The sequence below is a fragment of the Typopeltis vanoorti genome, chromosome 4, assembly GCF_054136105.1.
Source record: "Typopeltis vanoorti isolate ZY-2024b chromosome 4, IOZ_Tvanoo_1.0, whole genome shotgun sequence".
Classification (NCBI taxonomy): Eukaryota; Metazoa; Arthropoda; class Arachnida; order Uropygi; family Thelyphonidae; genus Typopeltis; species Typopeltis vanoorti.
Genome location: NC_143552.1, coordinates 93605903 through 93629760, shown reverse-complemented (window position 1 = coordinate 93629760; position 23858 = coordinate 93605903). Strand labels below are relative to the sequence as shown.

The window sequence follows — 23858 nt, the reverse complement described above, 5'->3', positions numbered from 1 at the left end:
ATGTATCAGAAAAGTGGGTTAAAAATAAAACACTTAATGACTGGAGGCCACAAATAGGGATATTCTGAAAAAGATTAGTGGAGTGAACAGATGGCATCAATGGAAGTATCATATTAAAAATGAGTATATTAAAAAAGAATGTAATGTTAGCATTCAGGAATATGATAGCAAAGCTAATGTCAGGTGGTGTGGCACTTAAATAGAATAGAGAGAAAAAGTTAGCAAAAAAAGTGTTCTTTGTCAGAATGGCAGGAAAAACGATCCAGACGAAGAAAAAGGATTGACACAGAAAGAAGTGCCATAGAACATAAAAATATAAGATCTGATAAATTGGAGTCTTGGCAGATAAGATTAATTTGAAAAAAAAAAAAAAAAAAAAATGTTGATAGGAAGTAAGTAAGGAACTAATTTTTTCATGTAGTACTATCACAATATCCTGTACACCCCTCCACATCTAGAGATATATATGGAATTTGATGAAGTAACATAAAAAAACTTTATGCATTTCCTAATTTAATGTTTAGGACTTTAGCAGAAAAGAGAACAAATGTTCTGGGTACATTTGATGGGGGGGGGAATCACAGCTAAAATACCAATGTTTTTATTGGTATTATTAGCCACTGAATTTCTGCTCTGGAAAAAAAGAATGTTTCAGCACAAATTTATATTAAGTTCACATGGAGAGAGAGAAATAATGTACAAAAAAATTACTATCTATATTACTGTTCATACTGATATCTTCAGTTTTCAGAAATATGTTTTCAAATGATCTGAAATAAGAAGTGCTGCAATGTCATCCTGAAATGATTATTGCCATCTATAACTGATTAATTTCTTTAATCAGTTATAGATATTTTATTCTGACACTTCCAGTGATTACTAACTCAAAGATCTGGTTATTTTTACATATTTACTAAAAGTTAATTCTCTCTTACCTTGCTAAAGTAAAAAATACCTACAGAACCAAAACATCAGAATGCTACTATGGACAGTTAACAACCTAAATATTAATCCCATTGAGCAGTGCTCTCATTATGAGTAGAACAATAGGAAAGAAGGTACTGAGAACACACAAAGAGAAATGACAGAATAATTATACAAGTGTGATATCAATCTCAGTAGGTCTCGTTGGCCAACTAATATGGTTAGCATGTCTACTCGCAGTTCAACAGGATGTGGATTCAAATCCCAAGGGGCATAGATGTTTGCAATTATTTTTAGGTGGGAGATGAATTTTGTCACCCAGTATGAGTCAACAGCCTTTGTTATTGAAGGCCTGAAATGGCTTGAAAAAGTTCCATGTTTGGTCTCTAGAGCAAGTTGTCCAAGACTATGTAAAAAATAAATTAAAAATTACAAAAAATTCTTAGCACACACACACACGGTACAAATGTGCTAAAGGTTTACAAAAAATTTTCAAAGGTGGGAATCACAAAAAAATGGTGTAGTAATAAAGGCAAAACATTTGTCTAATACAACACCAAAGAAACAATGTGCATGACTGTATATTTAATGTTCAGTATAACTCATAATATGGAAAATGCAAGCCATTTGGCCACATACTGTACTGCTTCAATGTTCATAATTTTGTGAAGATTACACACTAGTTTTTTTCATATTATTTTCTTTTTATTTATTTGTGGAGAAGTTGTACTTTTAAAACAGAAACATTACTTTTGTTCACAACCAAGTATTTTATACACTGCTTAACACTAAGAGTGAAAGTGTTTTTAGCACTATTATACATAAAAAACAACAGAATTTTGCCCAAAGGACACACTTGTGTTGAATAGTGTAATATCAGTGAAGGTTATGTAAACATTTCTAAAAAAAAAATAAATAAATAAAAAAAAATAAATAAAATAAAACAAAGCAGTTTATTATCAGTGTAATAAAACTAAAAATTGAATCTCATGCCTTCATGATCAACTAAGCAATAATGCACTTCATACCTTTTTACCAAGAGGGGCAATATCAAGATCGTCAACTTCATCTTGATGAGCTACTATTTTACATAGCATTCTTAAATCTGGATACTGAAAAAAGTAAAAGCAAAATTATATATTCAAAACTTTTATGCACCCAAATGATGCACTTCAGTAAAGTTAAGCAGAAAATTTCGAAAAATTTTACAAATTCAAAAATATTTTGCATGTACTAACAAATCCCTACCTGCAGCATTATCATTCATGATATAAAATACCAACACAGTTATACTATTAGGTAAGGCAGAAGTATACAACTCAAATGAAATGGGACAAACTTAGTTTAATAATAAATAAAATACATATACCAAAAAATTATGCAAACACACAAGATATACAGAGATCAAAATGTTACCTTTAAAAAAATAAAATAAATAATGTGAGCTTACATTTGGTCCCTATCACAATATTTAGCCTGTATAAAAGCTTCATATGAAATTACCCTACATTCTTCAATGCATGACTGCCTACTACTAGTAGCACTACTAGTAGTGCTACTAGTATTTTGCTTCCAAGGAAGATTTCTGACGCATTACACTTCACCCAATAAGTATTCAACTGGGTTTAGAATTAGGGCTCTAAACTATCATCATCAATTTCCTGCCATTTACCCTCAAGGTGTGTACAGGATATGATAGTACTACATGAAACAATTACATTATTACTAACTTCCTATCCACAATTTTCCTCCAAATCAGTCTGTTACTTCTCAAGACCCCAACATTATCAGATCTTATATTTCTATCGTCTAAGGCACTTTGTACCGTATCAATCCACCTATATCTTGGTCTTCCTTTGGGTCGTTTTCCTGCCAACCTGGCAAAGAACACTTGTTTTGCTAATCTTTCCTCTCCCATTCTATTTAAGTGACCATACCACCTGAGATTCGCTCTGCTAATGCATTCCTGGATGCTGAAAATGTCAATTTCTTTCCTAATATCCTCGTTTTTAATATGATATTGCCATTGATGCCATCTGTTCACACCTCTAATCTTTCTCAGGACTCTCATATCTGCGGTCTCTAGTCTTTGGTCAAGTGTTTTACTTCTGACCCAGCTCTCAGATCCATAAGTTAAAACTGGTTTGAACACTGTCTCGTATACAGCTAATTTAGTGTTCTGACTAATTTCTCTCTTATTCCATATGAATTTATTCAATTGACTTCCCACCATACCAGCTTTGTTGATTCTGTTGTCTATTTCTATATTCAATTTACCATCTTCACTAAAAATCGTGCCAAAGTAGCTGAAATGTTTTACTTGTTCCACAGGTTCTCCATTCACAACACAGTTGACATTTTCACTGATTCTGCCTATTTTCATTGTCTTTGTCTTTTTATTGCTGACCTTCATACCATATCTATTACATCAGTTATTCAATTTAGTCAGAGAATCTTGCAGACTCGTAGTGGATTTATTTAGAAGTATAACATCATCCGCATAAAGCAAAGAGCTGACATTAACATCTCCAATTTTGATATCATGTTTAATACCACTTTCCTTCATAATGTGATCCATATAGATAATGAATAACAGAGGGGATAATGTACATCCTTGTCTGACACCAGATTTAACATTAAACCATCTTCCTGTACTTCCTTCAATTCTAACTGCAGACTTACAACTCAAATAAAGACTAAGTATTGCTTGATATAATGCCCCATCGACACCATATAACTTTAGCGTACTGAATAGCTTCTCTCTTGGCACCTTGTCATATGCCTTTTCCAAATCAACAAAACTTAAATACAGATCTTTGTTATATTCCCATACTTTCTCGACTATTTGTCATAAAGTGAAGATCTGATCCTGACAGCCTCTATTTGGCCTGAATCCAGCTTGTTCTTCACCAAGCTTTTCTTCCACAATTCCTCTCAATCTTTTCTCAAGTATACTTGCATAGATCTTGCCAGGAACACTTAGTAGGGAAATATCTCTGTAATTCTCACATTGTTTTGTTTCTCTTTTTATATATGGGTACTATGAGAGCTCTACTCCAATCATCGGGAATTCGTCCCTCTGTCCAGGCTTTCTGAACTATACAGTGCAGCCACTGAAAGACTTTTATACCACCATACTTCAGCATTTCTGGTCGAATAACATCCACTCCTGCTGCCTTTCCACATTTTAAGCCTTTGATGGCTTTTTCTACTTCAAGTATGGATACGTATTCCTGACTGCATGTCTCTTCAGTGTTTTTTACCACTGTGCTGTCATCACTGCTTCTTTCATTTAGCAGTTTTTCAAAGTAATTACTCCATACTTCAAGGATATCCTTTTCTTCTGTTTTCATGTCACCATTATCATCTCTAACTCCTTTTACAGCACTCTTTCCTCCATTCCTAAGCTTCTTCAACAACCTCCAGAATATTTTGCCACCTTCTTGATATTTATTTTCTATATTCTTGCCAAAGTCATCCCATGACTTTTGTTTAGCTAGTTTTACACAGTGTTTAGCATTCTTGCATTTGTCTCTGTATTCGCTAAGAGCACAAGCTGACTTATTTGCCAGGAACTTTTGATATGCTTTCTTCTTTTCCTTCACTGCCTCTTTAACTTCCTGTGTCCACCATGGAGTTCTAATTTTTCTATCCTTGCAGACAACTTCACCACATGCCTCTCTAGTTGAGTCAATCAGGATTTTCTTGAAGGCTTGCCACTGAATCTCCAAGTTCTGATTCCTGCTCAAACTCTTTCATTTTTTCTTCAATAATCTTTGTGTATTTTAGTCTACAGTTCACATCTGAGAGCTGCTCAACTTTTATTCGCTTTAAAACTTTCTTACATGTTATTCTTTTCAATATGAAATTCAATTTTATCCTGCTCAAGACTAAATAGTGATCACTTCCAACTTCAAATCCTCTGTACACTCTGGTGTCCTGCACCAGGTAACACACTATCAACAATAACATAGTCAATGAGACTTTTCTTATTCCTTGACTCTTCTCTCCATGTGAATTTGTGCGCATTATTATATTGGAACATTGTGTTAGTAATAACCAGTCCATGTCCTGAGCAGAAATCCAACAGGTATTTGCCATTATTATTAGCTTTGCTCTTTTCTCCAAATTTTCCCAAATATTTTTGTATGTCTCACAATCATTTCCTACTCTGCTATTTAGATCTCCAACAAGGACCAACTTTTCCTTTTTCATTGTGTCAGTTGCTTTTTCTAAAGCCTCAAAAAATTCCTCCACTTCTACCTTAGTAGAATCTTCTGTGGGGCCATAGGCACAAATAAGTCTCATTGTCCAATTCCTCATTCTGATATTTACCCACATTACTCTACTTGAGACTGCCTGCCATTCAAGAAGATTAGCCTCGTATTTTGTGTTGAATACTCTGGCTACTCCTTCTTTTCCTTGCTTGTCATTGCCTGAATATAACATTTTGTACTTATTGCTCAGAAAGATCTCACCAGTTTTTGTCTTTTTTGTTTCAGTCGCCCCTATTATGTCGATCTGGTACTTATCTAATTCCTCAGCTAGCTCCATTTCTTTGCCATTCAGGCTTCTTATATTGATAGTACCGATCTTTAACTCTGGTGATGTTGAGTTGAGGCATGTTTTAGTGTTTGTTCCAGTAGCTAACTTTTCGCTGTTCGCCCTGGTTCCTTGGCGAAAACAACAGGGGCCTTGTTTAACCGGGCGATGCCCCAGCCGGCATGAAATTTTGTCATGTTGTACCATCATTTTTTATTTTGGTTTAACCAATAAGAATACAATTTGGTCGGCTAAATCCCAAATTGCCAGCCCATCCTCGTTCATTCAATATCAAAGTAGATACCCAACAGGGTGCACCAGACATTAGGTCAGAAGCCCGGGTCGGTTCTCCACATTCCTTTAAAGGCTATGTGGAGGTCTCCTCTCAGTTATACAGCTTTGACCCTTAAGCACCCTGGCTCTAAACTAGCCAATCCCAATTCAGTAGATGCCTTTTGCTATCTCAAACCAAGCCATAGTAAAGTTTGCAGTGTAAATGGGACAATGTCTTGCTGGACAAGGTAGAATTTCACAAGTAGTGTCATCCAGAAAGTTAAATCATACTTTTTCATTGTCCTTTGATAAAAAACAAAGGACAATGACAATAAACCCTTACCATCACATTCACAGTTGTTCTCATGTTCCATTTCAGTTCAAACAATACAGCATGCATATATATTTAGATTTTAGTATACAAAAGCAGAAAATTCAATAAAATGAAACTAATTATTTCAAATTGTGTGAATAATCAAACTTAATTAAAAACTAGTCAAATAACAAACTAAAATAATCATTTAGCTATAGAAATAATAAATAATAATAATTAAAAAAAATATAAAATTTTAAACATAATAATAAATAAAAAAAAAAATAATCAATGATAGATATATCATTCTTTTGGAACTGGCCATTTAACTGAAGTCCAAAGTTAATTATGGCTGCTGGTTTCAGTGTGTTTACAAAATTTTTACTAAGAAGTTCTGATTTCACTGATTAGATATTGAAATAAGAGATTAGTTTTAATTAGAAATTATTGCATCTCATTATCTCAAATGCAATTTTTTAATTTCATAAGGGAGAATGGATGTTCAAACATATGTAAGTATCCCCAAAATGCAGTATTTAGTGACTCATCTCTTATGAATACATATCTTAAGGGATCTAGTAACTTATAAAAATCAAGCAAAGAGGAATTCCAATGCTTGTTTTTCAAAAACACTGAATACTGCAATTTTGAAAATCAAAGATTCAATGGAAGGTTCTAAGTTTTTTGCAAATAAACTTCAAAAGCCTTGATTATGTGTATGCTAATTTCCACACAAAATAAGCTGTTTCCAAATAAATATTTGGAAACAATTAATGTGCTAAATTAACCCTTTTTTACAGTATTAATCAGATGAAAAATACTGGTATATGGTCTTTCCTCAGCAGTGTTTCATTCAGACAGTTGGAAAGATGGCAATTATAAATCCTAACCACTCTTCTATTTGACTAATATGATTTTTCCTTCTTATTCTAAAATTATTTTTATTTCAGATCGAATTTCATATTCTGCATTAATTTCTTTCAATATTCATGGAGTTTGCAATAATTGAATGTGCTGCCTAAAATAAAGTTTGTAAGCAAAGCCACCTGCATATGATGAAATAACAATTTTACATAAAAATTCTTGATATATAAAGCAATGATACTTTTTAATCCATTTTCCAAAATGTGTGATTGCATCTTTATTTTTCTTATCATATATACTATGACTGCAGATACCAGTTAGTTTCTCACTCAAAAGATTCAAAACCACTAGCAACAAATAGGGAATGCAAATTCTTTAGTGATTTCCAAATTTTTATTTACTACACATACATACATACATACTAGAAAAGCTGAAGAGTTTTCAGTGTCACAACTCTCTTCTAATGGAACAGAATAATATATTCTGAATAGTTTAAGTATGACAGTTAATTTTAATAGTATCCCCAGATAGACAAGCAAACAAACAAACATAAAATATTTTTTCAGGATTAAGCTTATCGGTATACTGTGTTGAATTTATATATATATATATATATATATATATATATATACATATATACATACATACATACATTTTTTTTTTTTTTTTTTCAGAATTCATTTTTACTCGGTTGGAATATTATGAAAAAAGCTTTAATGACTGATACCGAGAGATAAAAAGATGACACGATATATATTTGAAAAGATACTACTAGTATAGTTTCATTGAATTGATCAACATCTTCGGGTATCACAATCAAAGAAGTATATAAAGAATTACAGAGACTTAAAATTGTAATAACAGTACAAAAAGAGAGTAGCGTGTTTAAAAACAAAATGCAAGCTTGAGTTCCAAACAAACGTATACTACGTGCTGTCGCGAGTATACATTTGCCTTACATCAGCGCTATTTCACCAAAACTGGCAAAGATTCTCAAGAAGTTTAACTTCAAAACTTGCTTCACTACGCTTCCAAAACTTTGTTCAATACTTAGCAAACCTAAAGAGAAACATCTTCCGACCCAGTTTCCAGGAGTGTACAAGATTTTATGTGATTGTGGAAAGCCATACTATGGTCAGACTGCTAAATCCATCCTTCTACATTTGGAAGAACACCGTAAAAGTATCTCCTATAACAGGACTAGCACTCTCTCTAGCCATGTTCTCTTTTCAGCTAACTCAGACGAAGGCTGCCAACACATTGTGAACTGGACTCAAACTTCTAACATCCATGTGTGCTATGATGAACTCGAGAGAAAGATTGTGGAATTTAGGGAAATTTCTCTAGATTCCTCTCATATCAACAACAGCCCGAGTTTCAATCTCTCTGATGCACACGTTGCCTCTGTTCAGTACTGGCACACTCGTGACAGCACGTAGTATACGTTTGTTTGGAACTCAAGCTCGCATTTTGTTTTCAAACATGCTACTGTCTTTTTGTACTTGTTCTGTTATTACAATTTTAAGTCTCTAATTCTTTATATACTTCTTTGATTGTCGAAGATGTTGATCAATTCAATGAAACTAGTGTACTAGTAGTATCTTTTCAAATATATCATATCATTTTTTATCTCTCAGAATCAGTCATTAAAGCTTTTTCATACTGTTTCACAAATCAAAATATTTACTTGAATATAACTCACACTTTTTTCCCCAAAAATTAAAGCTAAAAAATCGTGGTGTGAGATATATGCAGGGATTTTCGTAAACTAAAGTTTTCAGGAAAAAACTGAAAATGGGTATGACTTACCAAGAATCTCCTATTCGCTATCGCTACTTCCAGCCTTGAGAGTGGTTTCCTTGTGTGCACCATCAAAGTCATCTACCCAAATAACATCATCTTCTTTGCCATTACTTCAAGTAAAATTACCAGTAATTTACAAGACTTAAGATATTTAATGAACAATCCCTCAGGAATGACTAATGAGAAGTGAAAGCAGAGTGTGAAACAGACAGCAATGGTAGGCCAGTAGAGCATACAGCAGCTATGAAGCATATGATTGGTGCGGTATTAACAAAAGTTGCGTGACCCAAAGACAAAGGCAAGTCGACAATTTTTGAGTTGAAATGCTAATTCTCTTCAACTGAATTCCATAGTGTCTGAAACTGCCATAACAACATTCATTATATATTTCTTGGTTTTTAACGCATTCGGTTGAATTTTATTCTGCTTGTTTGTGTTTGAGCTGATGTGTCGACTTACATCTAACTAAAAACAATAGTTTTTTAGTTAGATACTGTGTTTGTCAGTCAACATATGGTTTTGCTCGAGTCTATACAGCATGGTTAATGTGGGAGGGAACATATGATTCATTAGTTAGTGCCGTTTTTATCCCAGTTGTCTTGAATTGCACTGTTTGCTGAGAAATATATTACACAGACTGCAAATGTCTCTGTACTTTATTCAGTGATACAATAAAACTACTCGTTCTTCTTGTGTCTGCAGTATATAGTGGCTGTTGGGAAAGGCATGTTGTTTACCGTGGGGAGTGAGTTAATGCCCTGAAGTGAAAGTGTTTAAACTTTCTTTTTCATGTGCAAGGTATATGCAAAATGTTTAAATTTCTTTTTTTGTCAAGTAAAATCAGGGTGCAAGTTAGATTCGAGTAACAGTTTTTCACAATTTATAACATATGAAGAAAATGTGAAAGCAAATTTCATGCGCTATATGCAAACCGGTTATGGTAGCCTCTCATCTTCTTAAATTCCACCTGCTTTGTTTTTTGGAACAGCCTTGTTTACACTTTTCTTCTTGCAACCTTCACTTTTGAGAAACACAAACAGATTCCATGATATTCGTTGGTTTTATGGCCTCGTGTGTGTGTGTGAGAGAGAACATGTAGTATTGACACACACACACACACACACACACACACACACACACACACACACACACACACACACACACACACTACTTCATTTGTTACATCTTTCTAAATAATCTGTTGAGGAAAATTATAATTCATCTACTCTTATCTTTTCAAGAGTGCATTAATATAATATTATTCAGGCACATATTATAATCAGGCACTCATTCCATATAATCAACTACCCAAATTTAGCATATTTTATTTAGCGTATGGCAATCTACATGCAGTTATAGAAGATTCATAAGTCAAAATAAATATATAAAAAGTAAGTGACAAACAATTAGAATAAAACAAAGACACATACTTTCAACAAACAAAACACTTATAGGTTAAGATCAAGTTGTCTGATCCAGTCTATAACAGGCGATGTTGCCTCCAGGAAGTTGTTTCTTTGACCTGTGTATGCACAAAGACTGCACTCAGTAGAGATGTGGTGGATTGATTGATTCGGGTGCATGCAGTCACATTCTGGTGAGGGAATTTTCCCCCACTTGTACAGAGAGCTTGCACATCTTCCATGTCCAGTGTGAATCCTGTTCAGTGTTGTTTGGGGAATTTAACTAAGTTTAAACTTTTTAGGTGCAAACTTTGTTTGCTTGCACTTGGATAGGGGATTTGACTAAGTTTATTATAGTCTGACCAAGTGGAAAATAAACTTCCAACATCTTTCTCTAAATCCAGAGTAATTTAATAATAAGGTGGTACACCTTTTGGCAACTCGTATAAGTAAATATGACCTCTCCATTGCTTCTGCCTTAGTATCACCACTTCTGGGTCTGGCTCCCACTGACGAGACCTCAATGGGGGTCGGGGCCAGTCTGGGTACTGGCCCTTCCCTTAATGCACAGCATTGTACATGTCTGTAAGGGAATGTGCTTTGCATTGTGGGAGGTACCGGGACAATTATTACCATTATTACGGGCAACTCCAAGGAGTCATTAGACTCATCGAGGGAGGCCCCAAATCATATTCATCACAACTATTTGACATTCATACAGTATCTATCATACCTCGCCTTAAACTCATTCACTGTCACAGCATCCACCACAGACTCAGGGAGCGCATTCCACTCATTCACTACTCTAAAAGTAAAGAACCCAGCTCTAACACCTTTACTAACCACACTTTTGCCCAGTTTCCATGGATGTCCCCTAGTCCTCCCACAACCAGCCCTGTTCTCAAAAATATCTTCTGAATTAATTTTATAGAAACCCTTCAGTAATTTGAATGTCTCAATCATATCTCCCCTCCTCCGCCTATCAACCAATTTCTGCAACCCACAAATCCTCAACCTGTTCTCATACGGTTCATTCCACAGACCTGCTATCATCTTGGTCACTCGCCTCTGGATCCTCTCCACCTCCTCCCCATCAAGAAGAAACCTAGGTGACCAAATCTGAGCACAGTAGTCTAGATGGAGTCTTATCAAGGCTCGATACAGAGGAACAATAACCTGCTTGTCTCTGCTTGTCAACGTATTCTTCAGCAACCAAGTGATTTGATGAGCTGTTTTGGTCACTTTTGCAATGTGTCCCCTAAATTTCAATTCCTTATCTACCAACACTCCTAAATCTCGTGCCTCATCAATTTCCTGGAGCAGGGTTCCACCAATGCAGTAAACTGCCGCCAATCTTTTCATCCCAAAATGCATAACCTTACATTTTGCCACATTAAACTGACATCCATTCTCCTTAGCCCAGACCTCCAATCTATCCAAATCATCCTGCAAAATTTTGACGTCATCTGCATTCACTATTGCCCTACCCAACTTCGCATCATCCGCAAACAAATGAACTGTTCCTCTCAGATCATTTCCTATATCATTTATGAACAAATTAAACAGCAGTGGTCCAAGAACAGATCCTTGTGGCACACCACTAGTCACAGGCCGTCTTGTGGACTCTACTCCCGAGTAAACCACTCTCTGATATCTCTCCGTCTACCACCCTCCTATCCATCTCACCAACCCTATGTCCATTCCCATATGCTGCAATTTACTGATTAGAATTCCATGTGGAATCCTGTCAAAGGCCTTGGCAAGGTCCAGTAGAATCACCGTAAACCCATTACCCTTATCCAGTTCAGCCGTCACTGTGTTATAATACGTGAGCAAGTTACTGAGGCATGACCTACCCTTCACAAAACCATGCTGTCCCCGATACAGTATCCCATTTTCTTCTATCCAATCTTGTATTTTCCTCTTGACTATTTTCTCTAAGACCTTGACAATGATTCCTGATATGCTAATCGATCGGTAATTTACAACAGCAGTCTTGGAACCACCTTTATGCAGTGGAACTATTTTCCCCTCTTTCCACCCGCTCGGGACTAACCCAGACCCGAGACTCAAATTAAACAAAATGGTCAAGGGTACTGACAATTCTTTAGCTGCTTCTCGTACAACACGAGTGGTGAGAGCTTGGTCTGCCTTTGCTGCAAGTTGCCTCAGTCCTGAAGGTGCTTCAGGTGCAAACTTTGTTTGCTTGCACTTGAATGGGGGATTTGCCTAAGTTTATTATTGCACCCCAAGACTGGAAGTGGGTAGGAGGAACGACAGGATCATGCGAATGAAACTGGTCTTGGAGAAGAGCAACTGGTCGTCTTATGTGTATATGCCCTACAAGTTAGCTGTACAGCAGAAGAGAAAGATGAATTCTGGAATGTGCTAGATGAAGAAATGAGGGAACCGGAAGAAAACAAGATGGCGATTGTTGGAGGAGACTTGAATGGACACATAGGGAGACAGAATAAGGACTGTGAAAGGGTGCATGGTGGCTATGGAATTTGGAATTTTGGACTTTGCAGCAGTATTTGATCTGCCAACTGTGAACTCCTTTTTCTGTAAGAGGTAAGAGCATTTGATAACATTTAAAAGTGGCAATAATAGTTCACAGATTGACTACATTTTGAAAGAAAATATTTTAAGGCAGTAACAAATTGTAAGGTATTCCCAACAGATTAAGTGGCGCAGCAACACCAGCTGCTGTGTGCAGACTTTAAAATAAAATCAAAGATAAGAACCTTTGGAAGCCATGGCAGGAAGAAAATTAAGTGGTTTCGCTTAAAAGAAGAGTGTGAGAGGAACCATTTTAGGGAGAAGGTGTTAGAGAGGATTTTGGATGGACAAGGAAGTATACAAGACTGGTGGAGACATAATTCAAAAGTAATTCTAAGTTGTGCAATTGAGGTGTTTGGTGAAACATCCGGAAAGATTAGAGAGCAGAAGGAGGGTTGGTAGTGGAATAATAATGTACAAGAAGTAGTGACGGCTAAGAGGAAAGCAAAGCGGAAGTGGGATGAGTCGAGAGTGGAAGAGTACAGAGAGAAAAAGCGAGAAGCCAAGAGAGTTGTTGCACAGGCTAAGGCCATGGCATATCAAGACCTTTTGATCAATTAGAAACAAAGGAAGGACAGAGAAAGATTTATCGATTGGCAAAATGTAGAAATAAGGCATCAAAGAACATCGTACATGTGAGGCAGATCAAAGACTCTGGAGGAGGGGTATTAAGGAGGGATGTGGATATAAGAAACAGATGGAGAATATACTTTGAAGGGCTTTTGAATGAAGAAAATGCAAGGACTCACAGAGAAGATGGGGAGCCTAATGAGAGGATGGTGCAGAACATTAGTAGAGTGGAAGTGAAGGAAGCCATAAAGAGAATGAAGAATGGAAAATCGGTGGGCCCTGACAGGATTCCAGTGGAGGCATGGAAGGCACTGGGGGAAGAGGGAATTGACCTGCCGTGGGACCTGTTAATAAAAGTTTGTCAACAGGAAAATATACCTGAGGAATGGAGGGAAAGTACTCTTGTCCCCATCTACAAGAATAAAGGGGATGCTCAAGACAAAAGTTGAGATGTCCCACACAATGAAAATCCTAGACAGGATTCTTGATGGAAGACTAAGGAAGGAGGTGGAGATTGCAAAGGAGCAATTTGGCTTCATACCTAGTCAATCGACGACAGATGACAGAAAAGTTTCGAAAGAAGCAACGAGAGCAACATCTGGCATTTATTGATCTGGAGAAAGCATACAACAGAGTGCCAAGGCAAGAAGTCTGGAGGTGTCTGAGGAAGAAGAAGGTACCGGAGAAATATGTCAGGTTGGTGCAGGAGATGTACAGAAATGTGAAGACAAGAGATCGAACCTGCCTGGGAGAGACAGAAAGTTTTCCAGTGACAGTTAGCTTGCATCAAGGGTCAGCATTAAGTCCGTTCCTGTTTAATATTGTGATGGAGGAGGTGAGAGAAGACATGCTTTGGACTATGTTGTATGCAGTCGACATCGTGGAGAATCAAGAGAAGAAGTGGCAGCTAAACTGGAAAGTTGGAGGAAAGTACTAGAAGAGAGATATGAGACTGAGCGAAAGTAAGACAGAGTGTACGTGTTGCAAAGTGGATGGCAGACAGGAGAGAGAGAGAGAGTTCTGGAGCTGGAAAGAAGTGTCATCAGGAAGGTCAGTGACTTTACTAAGGTTCAACAATGAAAGAGGATGGTGAGGCTGAGGAGGAAGTGGGATGCAGGATACAAGCAGGATGGAGGAACTGGAGAGAGTTGGCTGAAGTGCTATGCGATAGGAGGGAGCCAATCAATCTAAAAGGCAAAATCTACAGGACAGCAGTGAGACCAGTTATGACATATGCTATGGAAACTGTGTCCCTGAGGAAAAGTAACATCAGCAGGATGGAGGTAGCAGAGATGAGAATGCTTAGGTGGATGTGCGGTGTGATGCACCCTGAAGAGGATGTACGGGACATGATAGTACTAAATGATAAACTTACATCACTACTAACTTCCTAACTACAATTTTCCTGAAAATCAATCTGTTACCAGTCAAGACACAAACATTATCAGATCTTACATTTCTGATTTCTAAGGCATTTTTTTTATTGTATCAATCCTTCTCATTTTTTTGCCAACCTGGCAAAGAACAGTGACCATACCACCTGAGAATAGCTCTGCTAACACATTCCTGGATACTAACAATGTCAATTTTTTTCCTAATATCCTTTTTCTATTATGATATTGTCGTTGATGCCATCTGTTCAAGCCCCTAATCCTTCTCAGGACTCTCATATCAGGTCTCTAGTATTTGTCAAGTGTTTTATTTCGAAAACAGCTCTCAGATCCATAAGTTAAAGTTATATGTATAGCTAATTTTGTGTTAGGACTAATTTCTCTTATTCCATATAAATTTGTTCAGTTGACTTCCTACCATACAGTTTGTTGATTATGTTGTTTATTTCCATATTTAATTTACCATCTTCACTAAAAATTGTGCCTAAGTAGCTGAAATGTTTTACTTGTTCTATAGGTTCTCCATTCACATTGCAGTTGATATTCTTTAATACTTTTGCCTATTTTCATCATCTTTGTCTTGTTATTGCTGACATTCATACCATATCTATTACAACAGTATTTCAATTCAGTCGGGGAATCTTTCAGAGTTATAGCAGTTTTACTTAGAAGTATACCCTCATCTGCATAGAGCAAAGAGCTGTGATTAACATCTCTGTTTTGATATCAAGTTTAATACCACTTTCCTTCATACTGCGATCCATATAGATAATGAATAACAGAGGGAGAAAACGTACATTTTTGTTTGACACCAGATTTAACATTAAACCATCTTCCTATACTTTCTTCAATTCTAACTGCTGACTTACAACTCAAACAAAGACGAAGTATTGCTTGATATAATGCTCCATTGACACCATACAACTGTAGCGTTTTGAATAGCTTCTCTCTTGGCACCTTGTTATATGCCTTTTCCAGATCTACAAAACTTAAATACATCATAATCATCAAATTCCTGCCATGTACCCTCAAGGGAGTGTACAGGATATGATAGTACTACATCAAAAATTTACATCATTACTAACTTCTTATCTACAATCTTCCTTCAAATCAGTCTGTTACTTGTCAAGACTCCAACATTACCAGATTTTATATTTCTATCGTCTAAGGCACTTTGTACCATATCAATCCACCTATATCTTAGTCTTCTCTGGGTCGTTTTCCTGCCAGCTTGGCAGAGAACATTTCTTTTGCTAATCTTTCCTTGCATATTTCTGTTTAAGTGACCATACCACCTGAGATTAGCTCTGCTAACGTATTCCTGGATGTTGACAATGTCAAGTTCTTTCCTAATATTCTCGTTTTTAATGTGATATTGACATCGATGCCATCTGTTCACGCCACTAATCTTTCTCAGAACTCTCATATCTGCGGTCTCTAGTCTTTGGTCTAGTGTTTTACTTCTGACCCAGCTCTCAGATCCATAAGTTAAAACTGGTTTGAATACTGTCTTGTATACAGGTAATTTAGTGTTCCGACTAATTTCTCTCTTATTCCATATGAATTTATTCAGTTGACTGCCTACCATACCAGCTTTGTTGATTCTGTTGTCTATTTCCATATTTAATTTACCATCTTCAGTAAAAACCGTGCCTAAGTAGCTGAAATGTTTTACTTGTTCCACAGGTTTCCCATTCAAAACGCAGTTGACATTTTCAACAATTCTACCTATTTTCACTGTCTTTGTCTTTTTAATGCTGACCTTCATACCACATCTATTACAACAGTTATTCAATTTAGTCAGGGAATCTTGCAAACTTGTAGCGGATTTATTTAGAAGTATAACATCGTCCGCATAAAGCAAAGAGCTGACATTAACATTTCCAATTCTCATATCATGTTTAATACCACTTTCCTTCATAATGTGATCCATATAGGTAATGAATTACAGAGGGGATAATGTACATCTTTGACTCACACCAGATTTAACATTAAACCATCTTCCTGTACTTCCTTCAATTCTAACTGCTGATTTACAACTCAAATAAAGACTTAGTATTGCTTGATATAATGCCCCATTGACACCATATAACTGCAGCGTATTGAATAGCTTCTCTCTTGGCACCTTGCCATATCCTTTTCCAAATCGACAAAATTTAAATACAGATCTTTGTTATATTCCCATGCTTTCTCAACTATTTGTCGTAAAGTGAAGATCTGGTCCTGACAGGCTCTATTTGGCCTGAATCCAGCTTGTTCTTCACCAAGCTTTTCTTCCACAATTCTTCTCAACCGTTTCTCAAGTATACTTGCATAGATCTGGCCAGGAACACTCAGTAGGGAAATACCTCTGTAATTCTCACATTCAGTTTTATTTCCCTTTTTATATATGGGTTCTATTAGAGCTCTACTCCAATCATCAGGAATTCGTCACTGTGTCCATTCCTTCGGAACTATGCAGTGCAGCCACTGTAAGACGTTTATACCACCATATCTCTTTCCTCCATTCCTAAGCTTCTTCAACAACCTCCAGAATATTTTGCCACCTTCTTGATATTTATTTTCTATGTTCTTGCCAAAGTCCTCCCATGACTTTTGTTTAGCTAGTTTTACACACTGTTTAGTTTTCTTACATTTGTCTCTGTATTCTCTAAGAGCACAAGCTGACTTATTTGCCAGGAACTTTTGATATGCTTTCTTCTTTTCCTTCGCTGCCTCTTTAACTTCCTGTATCCAGCATGGAGTTCTAATTTTTCTATCCGTGCAGACAACTTCACCACATGCCTCTCTAGCTGAACCAATCAGGGTTTTCGTCAAGGCTTGCCACTGAATCTCAAAGGGTTGGTTCCTGTTCTCAAACTTTCTCATTTTTCCTTCAATAATCTTTGTGTATTTTAGTCTACAGTGCACATCGGAGAGCTGCTCAACTTTTATTTGCTTTAAAACTTTATTACATGTCATTCTTTTCAATATGAAATTCAATTTTATCCTGCTCAAGACTAAATAGTGATCACTTCCAATTTCAAATTCTCTGTATACTCTGGTATCCTGCAGCAGGGAGAAAACATCACTATCAACAATAACATAGTCCTAATGAGACTTTTCGTATTACTTGACTCTTCTCTCCATGTGAATTTGTGCACATTTTTATGTTGGAACATGGTGTTAGTAATAACCAGTCCATGTGCTGAGCAGAAATCCAAAAGGTATTTGCCATTATTATTAGCTTTGCTCTTTTGTCCAAATTTTCCCAAAATATTTTTGTATGTCTGACAATCATTTCCTACTCTGCTATTTAGATCCCCAACAAGGACCAACTTTTCCTTTTTCATTGTATCATTGCTTTTTCTAAAGCATACTATTCCTCCACTTCTACCTTAGTAGAACCTTCTGTGGGGCCATAGGCACAAATAAGTCTCATTGTCCAATTCCCCATTCTGATATTTGCCCACATCACTCTCTACTTGAGACTGCCATTCAAGAAGATTAGCCTCGTATTTTGTGTTGAATACTATGGCTATTTCCTTCTTTTCCTTGAGTGTCATTTCCTGAGTATAACATTTTGTATTTATTGCTCAGAAAGATCTCGCCAGTTTTTGTCTTTTTTGTTTCAGTCACCCCTATTACGTCAATCTGGTACTTATCTAATTCCTCAGCTAGCTCCATTTCTTTGCTATTCAGGCTTCTTATGTTGATAGTACCAATCTTTAACTCTGGTGATGTTGAGTTGGGGTGCATTTTCAGATTTGTTCCAGTAGCTGACTTTTCGCTGTTCGCTCTGGTTCCCTGGCGAAAACAACGGGGTGCCTTGTTTAACCGGGCGACGCCCCAGCCAGCATGAAATTTTGTCATGTTGTACCATCATTTTGTATTTTGGTTTAACCAATAGGAATACAATTTGGTCGGCTAAATCCCAAATTGCCAGCCCATCCTCGTTCGTTCAATATCCAGGTAGATACCCAACAGGTTGCACCACAAGAAGGTGAGGACTGGACATTAGGTCAGAAGCAGCCCTGGTCAGTTCTCCGCATTCCTTTAAAGGCTATATGGAGGTCTCCTCTCAGTTATACAGCATTGACCCTTAAGCACCCCTAAAATGGCCATATATGGATGAAATATATCACTTTATGCTTCTTATCAATATCATTTCATTAGTATCCAAATGATACCATTGAAATGTTATTTCAATTTCAACGGACACTTCACATCTATATTTGATGTGTAAACATCTTAAGGCTGGTTAAAGTAAAGGTTTATAAAATTGTAAAGGTTGTTTTACTCCAGTTATTTCTGAAGTTTGTCTGAAAGAAAAAAATTTGCATGAATACTGTTAACTGTTTACCAAGTTTGTCACTGCTTAAAAAAAAAGGCATATATATTGATACATTTTTAAAATTCATGAAAACATTTATACGTCAATATTTTGGAAGCATAATCATCACCAGTAGTAGCAATTTTTTTAAAACAGTCTTTATGTGTGTGTGTGTGTGTGTGTGTGTGTGTGTGTGTGTGGTGGTGGGTTTGCACATGTATGTAAAATATTTTGCATATATTAAATAAAATGAAGCTATGCTCTGCATGAAGAAAAAAAACTCACATTCCAAATACGTATACAGCCATCAGCGCCTGCTGTCACCAGCATATTTAAATACTGTGAATAACGAACCAATTTTTGAAACGGATCATCTTTCTCACTGAAGTCTGTCTGAAAAGTTTGAACAGGCATAATATTAAATCCCACTCGTGTAGAAAGGGAATTACCATTACTGTCTGAATGTTTGAAATTTTGCTGAGCTGTAACAGAGTTTTGTATATTTGTACTTTTATCACTGTCAGAAGTTTTTATATCAGAGGATTCTGCATTTTTGGGTGTTGGAATTGTTCTTTTCCGAAGCTGTGCATCAGACTGGGGATTAGTTTCTTGACCATCTACTGATTAAAAGAATACATAAAATTAAATACAATCAAGTTTTATCAGAATTGTGTAATTATATAAAACTGACTGTTAAGATAGGTAAATAAATTATGTAGATAAATCAAATTATTTGACTAAACAATACAATAATTTAAAAAAAAATTGTGTGGCATTGCTTACCATTGAAAAGTGATGAAACGATGAGCTATCAGAAAATCTCCTACTTCAAGTTGTTTATTTAATCCATTCAAAAATAAATTTGACTAAAATACAGCTACCACTAATAGGAGTGCATTTATCAAAACCAGGAACACTCATCCATGCATCTAAAGACAAACTATCCTTTATCACATCCAGAAGCATATGAAGTATATTGTACTTGTGACCTGGCTTACTATGTAAGACAGGAAGAGCTGTAGATATCCAACTTAGAAAACAAATATATTTGTTACCAATGTTATGGCAAATCAGGACTGGTATATTGTGCTGTTTTTGAACTCAGCAGCAGCTGTGAAACATCCCTCAAACATCAACAAGTATGTTAACATGAGTATATGGGCAAATGATTATGAATATCATTATCGGTTTCAATGTTGCTAAGCATAAAGTTATGCATTCTGGACAGAGAACATTAGAAGCAGAGTACTACATTAAACTTGTTGTAAGCAGTCAGTGAGGATAGAGAGTGGTTAAGTCATCACCTTGGATAATAGCAGTTAAAAAGAACACTAACCAATAGGAATAAAGACGTTATTCTCCCAATTAACAAGGCTTTGAGAACACCACATCTGAATTACTGCATGCAGATATGATTTGTCTGAGTTCTGAGGAGATGGGGAAGTGGGAAGGGACAGCTATAAAGATTCTGCAAGCAAATAAACAAGATAATGACTGGCCTATGGAATTATGCATATGAAGACAATTAGACAAAATGTGGTCATCAAAGTTTAAAAAATTAATGGAGAGGGGATATAGTAGAAATATACAAGTTAGTAAGGGATCTTATAGTACAGACACAAGTGTGATTTTGCAGTTATGGATAGAGGAAGTTATGAATATGGACTTGAGGTCATTCCTGAATGACCTCAAGAGATGTCGTTAGGATGCATGTGAGATCCAAATTCTTCTTATAGCATGCGATAGTTTGTGGAAAGAAATCTCACATTAGATGTGAAATTTCTTTGGTAAATGAGTTCAAGTAGAGATATGATAGGTATAGAATGAGTGTCTAAATGAGCTCCCCCCCCCCCCAAGGAATCAGGGACACTCATCGAAGGAGGCCACATACTACACACACCAGCTATCATACTTATTCTTGAATTCATTTACACTGCTTGCACACCCAACATTCCAATGGCAATCCATTCCATTTCCAACAATGCAGTACACAGCTTGAAATCAATTTATCCAGAAATGCATGATTTTACATTTCTCCATATTAAACCGACACCCATTATCTTTTGCCCATACTCACTTATTTAAATCTTATTTAAATCATTTTTTTAAAATGATTTAAATCTTATTTAAATCATTTAAATAAAAGCTTATTTAAATCATCCTGAGTTTTACACATCACCTTGATTAATTACTACTCTAATGTAATAAAAATATAACTAATGCTAGGTTTATAGGTCATAATAATTATTTAATAAACCTACTAGTTTGGCCACTTAAGCCAGTGGCCTCATTAGAGGTGCAGGAAAATGAGGTTGAAGAGCTATTGCATAACTTGGATAAGAAATTGTCAATAGGGACAGAAGGAATATCAGCATATTTACTAAAGCTGAATTGCATAGACCTTTCAAATGTTTCTATAACTTGAGCCCACAGGAATGGAAATAATGTATCATAGTTCCATTGTACAAGGGTGATGCAAAAATGGATGTATCTAATTACCAACTCATCAGTATCTTTGATGTGAAGATTTTCAAGTTAGTAAGAACCTGCATACAGAAGTAAGTAGACAAACAAGTTATACTCTAAAATGAGCAGCATGTTTCAGCAATTTGCTCATATTTTATAACAATGTTATGGCTGAGTTGGATAAAGGGCATGGATACACTATGATGATGCTGGACTTTACTAAGGTATTTGATAAGATACCACATGAAAGACTGTTACATAAACTGGAGAATATAGTTTTTGGAATATAAACTCTTGACTCTTGACTTGGGGGAGGGGGGGGGATGCTTAAGAGTCAATGCTGTATAACTGAGAGGAGACCTCCACATAGCCTTTAAAGGAATGCGGAGAACCGACCAGGGCTTCTGACTTAATGTCCAATCCTCACCTTCTTGTGGTGCACCCTGTTGGGTATCTACCTGGATACTGAACGAATGAGGATTGGATGGCAATTTAGGATTTAGCAGACCAAAGTGTATTCTTATTGGCTTAAACCAATATAGAAAATGATGGTACAACATGACAAAATTTCATGCCAGCTGGGATGTCGCCCGGTTAAATAAGGCACCCCGTTGTTTTCGCCAGGGAACCAGGGCGAACAGCGAAAAGTCAGCTACTGGAACAAATCCTAAAACACACCCCCAACTCAACATCCCCAGGGGTAAAAATTGGTACTGTCAACATAAGAAGCCTGAATGGCACAGAAATGGAGCTAGCTGAAGAATTAGATAAGTACCAGATTGACGTAATAGGGGTGACTGAAACCAAAAAGACAAAAACTGGCGAGATCTTTCTGAGCAATAAATACAAAATGTTATACTCAGGAAATGACAATCAAGGAAAAGAAGGAAATAGCCATAGTATTCAACACAAAATAAGAGGCTAATCTTCTTGAATGGCAGTCTCAAGTAGAGTGTGATGTGGGCAAATATCAGAATGGGGAATTGGACAATGAGACTTATTTGTGCCTATGGCCCCACAGAAGATTCTACTAAGGTAGAAGGAGGAATAGTTTGATGATAGTTTGAGCAGGTCAACAGAGGCTGTCAGGATCAGATCTTCACTTTAAGACAAATAGTTGAGAAAGCATGGGAATATAACAAAGATCTGTATTTAAGTTTTGTTGATCTGGAAAAGGCATATGACAAGGTGCCAAGAGAGAAGCTATTCAATACGCTACAGTTAAATGGTGTCAATGGGGCATTATATCAAGCAATACTTAGTCTTTATTTGAGTTGTAAGTCAGCAGTTAGAATTGAAGGAAGTACAGGAAGATGGTTTAATGTTAAATCTGGTGTGAGACAAGGATGTACATTATCCCCTCTGTTATTCATTATCTATATGGATCAGATTATGAAGGAAAGTGGTATTAAACATGATATCAGAATTGGAAATGTTAATGTCAGCTCTTTGCTTTATGCGGACGATGTCATACTTCTAAATAAATGCGCTACAACTTTGCAAGATTCCCTGACTAAATTGAATAACTGTTGTAATAGATATGGTATGAAGGTCAGCATTAAAAAGACAAAGACAATGAAAATAGGTAGAATTGTTGAAAATGTCAACTGCGTTTTGAATGGGAAACCTGTGGAACAAGTAAAACATTTCAGCTACTTAGGCACGATTTTTAGTGAAGATGGTAAGCAGTCAAATGAATAAATTCATATGGAATAAGAGAGAAATTAGTCGGAACACTAAATTAGTAAACTGTATACAAGATAGTGTTCAAACCAGTTTTAACTTATGGATCTGAGAGCTGGGTCAGAAGTAAAACACTTGACCAAAGACTAGAGACTGCAGATATGAGAGTCCTGAGAAAGATCAGAGGCGTGAACAGATGGCATCAATGGCAATATCATATTAAAAACGAGGATATTAGGAAAGAACTTGACATTGTCAGCATCCAGGAATGCATTAGCAGAGCGAATCTCAGGTGGTATGGTCACTTAAACAGAATGGGCGAGGAAAGATTAGCAAAACAAGTGTTCTCTGCCAGGTTGGCAGGAAAACGACCCAGAGGAAGACCAAGATATAGGCGGATTGATACGGTACAAAGTGCCTTAGATGATAGAAATATAAGATCTGATAATGTTGGAGTCTTGACAAGTAACAGACTGATTTGGAGGAAAATTGTAGATAGGAAGTTAGTAATGACATAAATTTTTCATGTAGTACTATTCATATCCTGCATACCCCTTGAGGGGTACATGTCAGGAATTTGATGATGATGACTCTTGACTTGGATCAATGGCTGGTTGACAGACATATCAAAAATTGGTATATGGTGGGTATGAATCTCTCAAATGTAAGTGAACAGTAGTGTACTTCAGGGTACACCACTTGGACCATTGTTGTTCAGTCTTGGGGACAATGTTGTTCAATCTATACGTTAATGA

At 36.3% G+C, this 23858-nt stretch overlaps 1 protein-coding gene across 2 annotated transcripts in view; it reads right to left on the bottom strand.

Moving 5' to 3' along the window:
• The window catches only part of LOC150107501 (guanine nucleotide-exchange factor SEC12), a 100052-nt gene that overhangs the window by 53289 nt on the left and 22905 nt on the right, over positions 1–23858 (bottom strand). Inside the window, exons 3-4 of one of the 2 annotated variants that reach the window (XM_090391348.1) lie at positions 19240–19574; positions 1953–2036 (exon numbers count right to left, since the gene is read on the bottom strand). In XM_090391348.1, the coding sequence (XP_090247474.1) occupies positions 1953–2036; positions 19240–19574 (419 nt within the window). The remainder of the gene's footprint in view (positions 1–1952; positions 2037–19239; positions 19575–23858) is intronic. The other variant, XM_090391349.1, reaches the window with a different exon arrangement.